At 40.2% G+C, this 12,290-nt stretch overlaps 1 protein-coding gene across 2 annotated transcripts in view; it reads left to right on the forward strand.

Annotated features, from left to right (window-relative positions):
* The window catches only part of Kif16b (kinesin family member 16B), a 300,714-nt gene that overhangs the window by 152,512 nt on the left and 135,912 nt on the right, over positions 1 to 12,290 (forward strand). For both annotated transcript variants that reach the window (XM_027921573.3, XM_071608712.1), the window contains exons 16-17: positions 5,084 to 5,166; positions 6,792 to 6,880. In XM_027921573.3, the coding sequence (XP_027777374.1) occupies positions 5,084 to 5,166; positions 6,792 to 6,880 (172 nt within the window). The remainder of the gene's footprint in view (positions 1 to 5,083; positions 5,167 to 6,791; positions 6,881 to 12,290) is intronic.

Raw genomic sequence — 12,290 nt, forward strand, 5'->3', positions numbered from 1 at the left:
TATAACCCAGAATGACGTGTTTCATACATCATTCAAAATATTCTGTGACAAAATTTAGTAGAAAAAAAGGGTATGTATTTGTGCAGTAACAGAATTAGAAAATCTCATCTAAAATTTAAGGAGGAGAGTAATTAATGGTGACATTAGTTATTACTCTACACTCCTTAGAAATCTCAGGAAATATTTACATACTTTTTTTGCTTGCTTAAAATATTAAAATAAGAAAATCTCATGTGAAACCAGCATTAAGTGATTCTTATTCACAGAAATATAAATTCAGCTTTTCTTTCTTTTTTTAGAAATGTCATTTTCCTTTTACAATGTCATTTTTCTCTTCATTCACTTTTAAGACCATCTGGAATTTGTCTGTCTTCAGGTATTTAACAAGCTCTGAAGTAATCTCAAAGAAGCCATCATATATTTCAAAGTGGTTTAGATACGCTTTCAAAATTACAAATTAAGTGTATCACAGAAAGTCCATCTGCTATGATTAATCACATTAATCTCAGAGCAAGAAGCAGTTCATAGTTAAAAAAGAATTTAAGACCTAGAAAGAACCTTAGGAGTTATTCAGATTGATGAATTCTAGAGAAGTTAAGGAGTGACTTGTCTTTGGCCAGACACATGTTCTGGGTCTCATGCAGAAATTGTCATTCTCATTAATTTGTCCTTTTATTCATTCATTCATTCATTCATCTGCTTCTTTCGGTTCGCTTATTGTTTTTTAAGTATACTCAGGAATTTTCTTAAAAAACAAAAATCCCATGGGGATCCTGACTACTACCAACTCCATCTTTCTGTCTATGACTTCTCAGTGAGTTGTGTGCACTTGGTAGATCTGCACCCCTTACCTCTCACCCCTCAGTCCCTTTGTTCTGGCTTCTTGCTACTACCAACTAAGGCCACCACACCACCTCTCAGAAGCACTCTGAACCAATAGCCACTTCTTCCTTTGGCTCCTGAGAGTTTCCTTCTCTCTATCTGATGGCTCTTCCCTTTTCTTTTGCACGTTCATCCTTCTCTACTTGGCCATTAAATCCACATCCTTCAAGTGCTGATCTTAGGTCCTCTTTTCTTCTACCTCCCTCTTTTCTCCTTGAATAACATTCTCATATCTGTGACTTTGTTTCTTAGAAAGAATTCTCAAATACACACACACACACACACACACACACACACACTAGGCTTTTACACTAATATATCTAATATCTTTGTATATGTGTATATATGCTTATAAAAATGTGCACATACATATATGTACAGGTGTTCGGTAAATAATTAACAGGTGGGTAGGTAGGTAGATAGGATAGGCCTTTCTTTTAGGGCCTCAGATACATATTTTCATTTGCTAAAGGCAGCTCAAATTCATTATGTCTCAAGCCAAACTCATGACTCTTTTCCCAATCAAGTCTTGGTCCTTTTTCAATATTCCTGGTCTCAGTAGATGGTGCCCCAGCCAGCCAGCAATGTGGTCCAAAACCCAGGATCCGGCTTCCTCACCTCCCTTCTCCTCTCTGTATCTAACCCATCATTGAATCATGTTGATTTTGTCTCCTAAATAACTTTCAGATTTGTTTACTTGTCTTCTTTGCTGTCACCCAGTCCTGAGGCACCATCCACTTTAACCTGAGAGTCACCTAGCTTTTCAGTTCACATTACTCTCATGCACTTTGGTCATTCTTCAGTCAATTGCAAGAATGATCTTTCCAAAACTCGAACATAATCATGTGCCATTACAGTGTCTTTCTATTGCAACTACATAGAGCAAAAGAGACTTTATATATCCTGAAAGGTTTGAGGTGCTCCACTGTCTCCATTTTTCTCTCTCAAGCCTTATCTTACACAATGATGTCCCTTATTCCCTCTGCCACAGCCATCTGACTATCTTCTAATCACTCATCATTATCATTGCTTTTTACTGTCATAGGACCTTTGCACATGCCCCTCTCCCCAACTCATCCTCAGAGCACTGCTTCCTTCAGGGAATCCTTCCCCAGCCTCCCTTAAAGTAAATCCCCTCCTCTTTTGCTGCTGGTTCCCTGAGCATATTTTCTTTTCTTCAGCTGCTGTTTTGCATTCATTTATGCAATTATCTGATTATTTATCCCTCTCTCCTATTTTCTACTTAAGCTCCACAAGGGCAAGGCATTTTCTGATTTGTTTACCTCTGTATCTGTAATATTTAGCACCATGACTAGCATACAATAAGCATTCATCAGGTATTTACTGATTAAATGAATCCAGCATCATGTAAAAATGAAGCACATTTTAAAATTCAGTGTTTGTTGAGTAAAAATGTACAGTGGAGGAAAGAGAAGGAAGCCATTCATAATGGAGCCCCTTTTAACATGCCATACAATTGACACACATTATTTTGATGGAAATAATGAATTGTCATGGGTAGTTTTGCTTTCTTTTATAACTCCTTAAAGGGTTTTTTATGTGTATTTCATGCAAATAACATGGGTGGCAAGGTTATTTTCAATTATTTAAAGCGATTTGAAATATGCCTCTGAAATGCTATTTTATTTTTCCATTAACATATTTTAGCAATTTTCAACTTGCATGGCTGGGCATTTGATTAACAGGGAAAAAAAAGGAATTGGATTAGATGTAATTAACACCTGGAATATGATTGCATTATTAATCTTTAATGTATCTGAAGAACATTAAAGATACATATACCTGAGACATCATTGCTTCACTTTTGACTTATTTGCCGCCCATAGCACCTAGTCTTAGTTGTGAAAGGCATGGGAAACACCTTTCTTAATAATATTAATGATCCCTTTCCATTATTAGAAAACATACAAATGTGATTTTACATGAGGAGGTAAATATATTGTAGAACGGATGCTACCCACTGCTGCCCTTCTGGATCTCCTAAAACTACCTTCTCCTTTTCATACTGACTCCATTTCTGTTAAATAATGACCACAACTACAACCAGTCTTTCAGTTAGCTTAGGTGATTATGGTCTGAACCAGTTGGGTTTTAACTATACTGGATTTGAAACTTCTTTGAGACATACAGAGTATGACAGTACATTAAATAGGTAGAGAGACAACACTGGCTGAAGCTCCAGAATATATATCTGGGGGTATGATATCACCTGCAGGGTCCCGATAAAGACACGACCCAAGCAAGAGTCTGGTTATGTGTTTTGTCCAAAGGAGACAGCCACCAGCAGCCCACAGAGTTTTCTGTGCAGTGACAGCCAAGATCCACTGTGTCTTCTAATTTGCCTAGGAGTGCTAAAAGAAACACATAGTTTTATGTGAAATCCCAAGTTTTTAACTTGGACAATTAATAGTTTGACTTTGAAATCTTATAGAGGATACACAAAGCTTATCTATAGACTGAGTTTTATTGCTGTCAACCAGTTCTTGACTTCTGGTGAAAACTCTTGTCTTGGCACCTGTGGTATACATAGTCTGTTCTGCTTCTTCTATCCAATGTCGATTCTTGCTGTCATTTTAAACATCCTGTGCTTTGGGTGGACTTGGCTTTCTCTGCTGTCCCCAGCATAGCAGGCCATCTTCCAGTCTAAGGCTCAGCCTGTCTCTGCTATTACCTCACAGGGAACACCTCCTCTTGGCCTCTGGTTATCTAGTGAGATTCAGCTTAGGTTCTTGGTACAGAGGTCTGTTACCAGCTACTCTAGTCTGCACATGTCACTCTGATGTTACACACATAACCACACACTCATACTCATCATCCTTCATGGTTGACTTTCTTCATTATGTGTATCTGGTCTTCACAAATAAGTCCCCCCCTCAAGACTAGTTTGAACATGGGGTATGTTCTGAGGTGTTATGGACATGCAGGCATGGATGGGACCAAATAGGATTGTAAATGTCTTCTGCAGGATCACTTCTCTTAAACACCTCCAGTGACATGGAGCTCACTACCCTGCATGACTCCTTTGCTACATTGAACAGTCCTGACTTTAGAAAGGGTTTTTGCTTGTCTCTCACGCAGTGACACATACCTGTAATCCCAGCAGCTTGGGAGGCTGAGGCAATAGGATCAAAAGTTCAAAGCCAGCCTCAGCAACAGTGAGGCACTACGCAACTCAGTGATACCCTGTCTATAAATAAAATACAAAAATAGGGCTGGGGATGTGGCTCAGTGGTTGAGTGCCCTTGATATTAATCCCTAGTACTCCCCTCCTCCCCACAAAAAAGAAAAGAAAGGGTTTTTGCTTAATCAAGTTGAAATCCACCCGCATGCTCACCTATAACTTTTTATCCTTGTGCATTTTCCTTAAATTTTTTTGCTTGCTGAGCAGTCGTTTTCTAAATAAGGAGGACTCTAGTTGTCAAAAGGAATTTTTCTTGAGTGTCTAATGTGGCCACCTAAATTTTAATGGGGTTTTGACAGAAAATAGTGTATTCCCTTGAAAATAGACCATACAAACCAAATTCTGAGGGAGATGTTAGTAATAGTTACCTGTACTCTGCCTATGATTTCTTTTGAAAGCACTTTTCTTTGAGATTTCTGCTCATATCATGAGTAAACATTTTTTTTAAATTTGTGACCATATGTTTGCTTGATGTTAAACCTCTTTTAAGAACTGTTTTTTGTTCTGCTTTCAAACTATCAAAAGTGGAATTGTCTATATATTAAATTTAAAATCTTATCATAGTTGTAATGCTTACATTTGTCACTTTTGCCTTGGTTATTATAAGTATTTAGATATCCACCTGTAAAAATAAAGTTTTTCCTGGTTTAAAATTAACATGTGCGCCTGGCAAGGTGGCACACACCTATAATCTCAGAGACTTGGGAAGTTGAGGTGGAAGGATCCAAATTGGAGGTCAGCCTCAATAATTTAGCAACACATTGTCTTAAAAATAAAGAAGGGTTAGGGGTATATATAGCTCAGTGGTGGAGTGCCCCTGGGTTAAATCTCCAATAACACACACACACACACACACACACATAAATAAACTTACTTGTGTCAGTGGACTTTGGTGACTAATACTTTCCCTGATTATTTTATAGTACACTGAAAATTACATTTCTTACAGCTGACCACATTGCTTATTATAAATGCATCAGTGTTTTTGTGTGTTTTCAGGTGCTGTGATACTCTTGGGAAGGACCAATATGTTTCGCTTTAACCATCCGAAGGAAGCTGCCAAGCTCCGGGAGAAGAGAAAGGTGAGGGTATAAAGTCTAGGAGGGAGCCTCTGACCTGGCATGGGAGTGTAGGTGTTCACTGTAGTTCCAACAGTTTAATTTTCTGAAATACAGAACCTCTTGAGAGGAAGTTCTATACCCTGGATAGACTCTAGACTGTTGGCTTCCAGGCAGATAATGGGGTGTTGGAGCAAGAGACCAAGCAAGTGGAATCCAGGCTGACAAAGAGAACCTGCTCTTTACAGCTCTTTCTCTTCAGCCTCCCCCCCATCCCCCGAAGGAACTGGGTATCATTTTGTATTAATGAAGAATGACTTCCACTTATCACATCTGTCTTAGAAATTAACCCAATATTGGAATCCCTTTCATCAAATCCCAAATCAGCCACAGTAAATTAGGTTTTTAACTGAGGTGTGAAGTAGAGCAGGAAGGAGTTTAGGACAATGGGGAGGGACTTTGACTTGCTTAGATAGGGCCATCCAGAGGGTGCTTTAATTGCTGAATGGGGTTGGGGGGTGTGAGCTGAGGACCTAAGAAAGAAGAGAAGAGATGGGAGGGAAGGAAATCTGCTAGGGATGTCATGGCTGGTCCTTAGACTGATGAAGACAGTAAAGACCCCAGCCAACATTTCTAAGCCAGGAACTATGCTTACATCCTGGGTATATTCTATTACTTTATCTGCACAGCAGATGTTATTGTTCCCATGTTCCAGAGAACTGAGCGGAAAAACTGGACTGAGATTTACTTTCTCTAACTTGCTCTGAGACCACCACATGAGGAAACTAGTCTGAGGCCTTTGCCTCAACCATCAAGTTACATAGCCTCTCATCTCAGCCTTCTTCTAGAAGGACTGCCTGGGGTTGCACTCACCAAAGATGGGAATGGAGGACAGAGCTATAGACCCTAGCCTTCCCCAGGCTGCTGGTCTGGCCACTGAAACCTCTTTTCTTTCTTTCTTTTTTTTTTTTTAATTTCTTTTTAGTTATTGATGGATCTTTATTTATTTACTTATTTTATTTATATGCGGTGCTGAGAATCAAACCCAGTGCCTCATACATGCTAGGGAAGTGCTGTACCACTAAGCCATAGCCCCACTCCTGAATCCTCTTTTCTGTTCCAGTCTAGAGTCACTCTTAAGGGTTCTTTTGGTATAAACTTAGAGAAACAGAGGAAAGAAAGCCTGTTTGCCAGTGGCTTTCCATGGAAGCAAAATAGGTCTAACTCTCACCTTTTTGGTTTTTCCTTACCTCTGCCTCCCTGGTCTTTATCATTCTGTAATTGTGAGTGCCACTAATAATGGGTGATGCTGCCTGCCTGGGAGAAGGATGGCAAAGAGGTTGTGACCTCTTTCCTCCACTTTAACTTTAAAAATCTTCAAAGGAGACCATCTGGGTTGTGCAATTCCTGGTGAATGTCCCCTATACTGGAATGTCAGGCTCCTGTGTACTTCTCACTCAGGATTTGGTTTGAGGTTAAACTAGGGCCTGAAGGTTCCAGATCTGCTGTCCTCAGATAGACCAGTTGTTGTGCATGCTAACAGGAGCATGTGCATCTCATTGTCTCTTACAAGTTGGAAGCAGTGAGTCCGCAGCACTGGCCTTCTCTTCCTTGCTAAGGTAACCACTCTGCCCTGTGTCTGCTCTTAGAGTGGCCTTCTGTCCTCCTTCAGCTTGTCCATGACCGACCTCTCAAAGTCCTGTGAGAACCTGTCCGCAGTCATGCTGTATAACCCTGGGTAAGTGGACAGCCTCCTTCCCTGTGATTGTCTCTGCTGTGGTATTCACCTTGCCAGCTCCATTATAGTCACGAGTTGGAACTTAAAACTTCTGCAACAGCACCTCCTTAGCACATTAGCTGTAGTCATTTTTCAAGTTGCTTCCTAGCCTATACACACACACACACACACACACACACACATACATATACACACATACTTTTACTTAGCTATAATTACAACATAAATAGAATTGTGTTTTCTGATTTTTTGCTTAACAACACAATATGCATTAGCAAGGGTTGTTATGAGCTTTATTATCATTTTCATAACTGTCTAATATTTTAGAGTTGGCACTTTGATTACTCAGCACATGATCCCTTTGGCTTATACACTTTCATCTTGTTTTGTAAGTTATTTGTAATAACAGAGGCAGCCTTAACTCTTAGGGCATCTAATATAGTGCCCAGGAAATACTTTCAAACACTAGGGGATCATGGAGAACACAAACAAGACTATTTTAAAGGGGGTTAATGGTGAATTGAGTGGTCAGCCTATTTGCCCAAGTTCCTGGTGACTTTATCAGGAAAGTGACAGTCAGTGATGACAAAAATATCTGAAAACAGGAAACTGGATGAAGGGATTTTTAGGGTCCTTCCAGTTTTGTGAGGCTGCATGATTTTATCTTTCTTCCCCAGAGAACTTCACATAAAATAATAGAATTAATAAGTATATACAACTGACAAGAACAACATCTTTTAGAACTGTTGATTGTTTAGTGTTTACTACATCCAGCCACTGTATTAAGCACCTTGTATCCATTCTCTTTTGCCAGCTATTTTCCTGTGACATTTGGGGAAATTTGCATACATTTGTTCACTCATACTTTCATTTAGAGCTATAGTGTATGCATCCAGGTGTCTCTAACTCCAGCAACACATTACCACTTACTGTGGTTGGGGCCCAATTCCATGGCCTCTTACCCTCTGACTCCGCATTTCTCACAGAGCTAAGCCATATGCTCAAAGGTCCTCATTCCTTCAGATTGGGTCAGCACGCTGGTTTGTGGAAAGCAGATACCTACAAGGAATTTTGTCAGCATCACAGGAGAGACCTTTGATCATAGTTCTGGGTTTCTCCTTTTATAGGCTAGTGGGCTGATGCCCAGATCCTAAGCCTTGCTAAAGGAGAAATAAAGAAAAAAGCCAACTGGTCCAACAGTGTGTCTGTAGACTTGTAGAAGCACAAGCAGTTCACTCCCTTGTATCTGCCTTTGTCTTTATCATTCATCCTCTCTATCTTGTGCCGTGTGTTATGAGGAAAGTTGGGCTCATTAAACAATTTTTTTCTGAGATAAATCCTATTAATGAGACCCCTGAGATGTGAGAACTCTCAGCCCAACTGAATAGTCAATACTTCACAAAGTATATTTTATGAACTGGGGATGGAGTTCAGTGGTAGAGATCTTGCCAAGCATGCACAAGGTCTTGGGTTCGAGACCTAGCATCACCAAAATAAAGGGGGTAGGGCACAGAAATCATATTTTGTCATAGGTTCTTAATTCCCTTCCAATGGTTTTAGCAACTTCCTGTTGATAAAACAGTGACTAGGATTGAATCATTCATTTGTGTATGTTATGTAATAAAGTATGCAGGTCTTTAGGTTATTTTCAGTTTAAATAGTATGCTTCCCTTCTCTTAAATACTGTTTTTCTAATCAGATTGTTCTGTGATATGAAGTGTGATTGCTGAGCCCAAGATCCTGTTAATCCTGAAGTCCACATCCCACCTTTCTTATCCTAAGCAGCAGTGACACCTTTTAACTTGAAACCATCTGGAAATGTAATGTGGCTGTTTATGCCTTGAAAACCAAAAAGTATTCTGTACTCAGCCTTTCATCTGAGACACAGGCTCACTGTGTCTTGAGCTCCTCCTTCTTTTTCATTTAAACATGGGATTGAAGTCCTTTTCCCTCCCCATAATGCAGGAGAATATATAGTCTTCTTAAAAGTAATGCCATTTTTTGTTATTTGTTTTTAAATTCAAGCAGTTTTTCTTAGTATTTATAAAAGGCATTTTGGAGTATACCAGTTTCATCCTCAGGTCTTTTCATTGTCTGAATAATAAAGTTTTGACACCTTGCCATTGAGTGGTTCATCATCTGTGTAACTCTCTCAGTATCTCCCTCCATATGTTCTGGGCCACGTTAGAATTGGTTTTTATTGCTCAGACATGCCCTCAAATCCTTTGGAGCTTTTCCTTTGTAAGTTTCAGAGCCTGAGATGCTTTTTTTTTTTTTTTTTTTTGGCTACCTACTCATCCTCCAAGGCACCATACAAATGATTTCTCCTCTGGAAGTTTTTCCCAACTTTTCTCCTCCCAGCCAAAATAAATGCCCCTTATTATGCTACCTTGCTGTGTTTCTGTTGTCCTCATTTCATTCTTCTTTGTGATGTCCATTCATATGTCAGCAAACCCTTTTCAGAGTGCCTCCTGGGAACCAAGTGTGATTCTAAGACAGTGGTACTGGCAAGACCAGTTTCCATGCTAGTCAGAGAACAGAAACAATTAACAGGTAATTGAAAAAAAAAATACTGAAAGTAAAATGAAATGAAATGTCCTGGGGCAGTGTTTGTGGAGTGGTCAGGGAAGGCTTCCTGAGGAATGGACATTTCTCACAGAGCTAAGCCATGTGCTCAGAGGTTCTCACTCCTTCCAGGACATTTGATCTAAGACCTGAGTAAAGTGAGATGATAATTATGAAAGAAAGAAGGAAATGGAGAATGTTCCAGGCAGAGAAGAAGGCAAGTACAGTGACTTTGAAGTAAGAAGGGGAAAGAGGGTCTGAGTAAGTGGGATTTAGTAAGCAAGAAGAGAGGTACAAGGTGAGGTTGGGGGTAGTCAAGTGCCAGCTAATGAAGGGCCATTAGGCTATTGGAAGGAGTCAGTTTTCTAAGGGCACTGGCACTGGAGAGATTTAATCAAGGGAGTAGCCTAAAGGTGTATTTACTATAAAAATTAGAGTGTGTATCTCTTAGAGAATGTAGTATACAAGTGGGAGATCATTTGGAAAGCTGTTTCCTTAAGCCAAATGAAAGATAATGGTGGCTTGGATCAGAGTTTAGCCATCAGGATGGAGCAACATGAGATCATAGAATCAAAGGTGATATCCAGGTATAGGTATAAACCACCAGGGCAGGTGGTACATGCTGTCCTGAGATGGAGCAGGCAGGGAGGATGGGCTGGAGCTGGCAATTGGATAAGAATTCTGCTTGTGTAAGTGATTTTCCTATTAGTCGGAAGCTTTTAGAGTGCGAGATCTTGTGTCTTACTCATTTCTGTACTTTAAAGTGTCTGTCACATAATGTGGTTAATAAAAATTTGGCAAACAGATTAGGAGTACAATTTTAGTAAGACATATGGGTCCTTTTAAGGTTTGTTTAATTAATTTCTCTGTACATGGGTGTTCCAAATACTGGAACAAGACACATTAGATAAAGGAAAGCATTTTTTTTTTTTTTTTTTTTTTTTTTTTTTGTGGTGTAGATCAAGTCCTAGATGACAGTGCAGTTCTTAGAACAATCTTAAGTTCATGTTCAGAATCCCCAAGCAAAAGGTGGAAGGAGGGCTTTATGACGAAATGAAGAATTAGGCAATCAGAGAATCTAAGTGAGAAACGATCTGTTTTAGACTGAACTACATTTGGCTGAGGAGATGATTCTGGATGCATCCAATATTCACTTAATGCATTCTGTTCACCTGGGTTCTGTTACCAGATGCATTTTGTCTCTGCTATTCCTACAATACTTGCTGGTACAAATTCAAATAAAAATTATTTAATACTTTATCATACCTTCTTTCTCCCTGGCTTCCAGCCCCCTTCTACTTGCCACCTGCTATGGAGAATGATTATCCATGAATTAAAATATAATTGGAGAAAAATTGCCTACTCTGATTTATGGGAAGCAGACACCTTGTTGTGAAGTTGTCAGCTCCAGCAACTCTGCAAAACAAAGCAGAATTAAAGTGATAGTCATGCTGTTTATGCCTTTTTCTGATGTTACTGGCATAAATATCCTCAGCCTAAACTTAAGCACCATGCAATAAACTAGAAGAACATTGAAAGAAATATGGATAGCATTTGGGTCCTAGCTAAATAGTTGTTTAAATTCAGCTAATAAGCTGCTTGGAAACAAGAGTGGGCTCCTTTCTCAAGATGGGAATGTAGAACTTAGATGCTTCAAGAAATCAGCATGTGTTTATTGAGGGTCTATTGTATGCTGACAGTTTAAAGTATTCCCTGTGCCTGGGAAGATGGACATAAGCATGTGAAGCCATTCAAAATAAAAGCAAGATAGCATGTGATTCAAGGCCCAACAGTGGAGTTAGAGGCCTGTTCTCTTGGAAGTCTGGTGGGAAGGGAATGATCCAAGTGGAAGTGCCTAGGAAAGGGTTCTCCTCCCAGTTCCATGTTCACTTTGGGTAGCCATGCCACGATGAAGTGGGTTTCGTAGAAAGCCAGAGGCTATCTTGCTGCAGTCTGGCTGGGCACAATCAGGAGCCACTTGTCAAAAGAAACTAACTTTATTTTTAGAACCACACACGCCAAACAAAACAGCCTCTCAGGAAAAACCCTCAGAGCCTCAACTGCCACCACCGGCTTTCCACAAGCCTCTCTCTCCCACACAAGCTTCTCTCCACCTCCCACAATCCTCCTGCTCTTGAGGCCGATTGGCTGGGTCACGTGGGCGGAGCCAAAAAAGTCCCCCAATGAGCAGCTCCGTGGTCTGAAAGGGCAGGGAAACAGCCCAATGAGCATCACCGCAGAGGAGCCAATCAGCTAGATGTTGCTGGGGCCGCTGTGAGCCAATCATCAGCCGGTAGCTGGAAGTTTGCTGGGGCCACTTCGGCTATGGTTCTCAACAGTATTTGGTTTCCAGTAGGAATCCTTATTGATATCAACATCACCTACATAATTCCATCATGGAATCTGTGTGATAAGCCTAAGTCCCAAGAACCTTTTGTCCTCAATGTTTGTGGAAGCCAGGTAATGTTTTCTATTACAACATCTTCTCTAATTTCAGTCTCGTTCAGCTCATTCTCAATGGTATAGCAATGCCTAGCCTGTGGTAAATTACTGGAAAACCTTGTCAAGAGTAGGGTGCACCATGTGGAGGGGGTTGGCAGAGTTATAGAGAGCCTTAAGTAAAAGGGGCTCTAAATCCTGTGGTCTGGTGCCTTTTTCTCCATGGTTGAGGACATAAAGATGTTCCAAGTCTATAATAATGTCTTTCTTGGAAAACAAAAAGAAGACACTTAACCCTGGATACCCACCCCTTGTGGACCCAAAATCAGTTTCCTCAGTTCTGCTGGAGAATTGCCTCCAAGATTCACAAGTGAAGTGAGTCCTATGCTGGACCCATACAGGAGAG

Source organism: Marmota flaviventris, chromosome 2 (assembly GCF_047511675.1).
Source record: "Marmota flaviventris isolate mMarFla1 chromosome 2, mMarFla1.hap1, whole genome shotgun sequence".
NCBI lineage: Eukaryota > Metazoa > Chordata > Mammalia > Rodentia > Sciuridae > Marmota > Marmota flaviventris.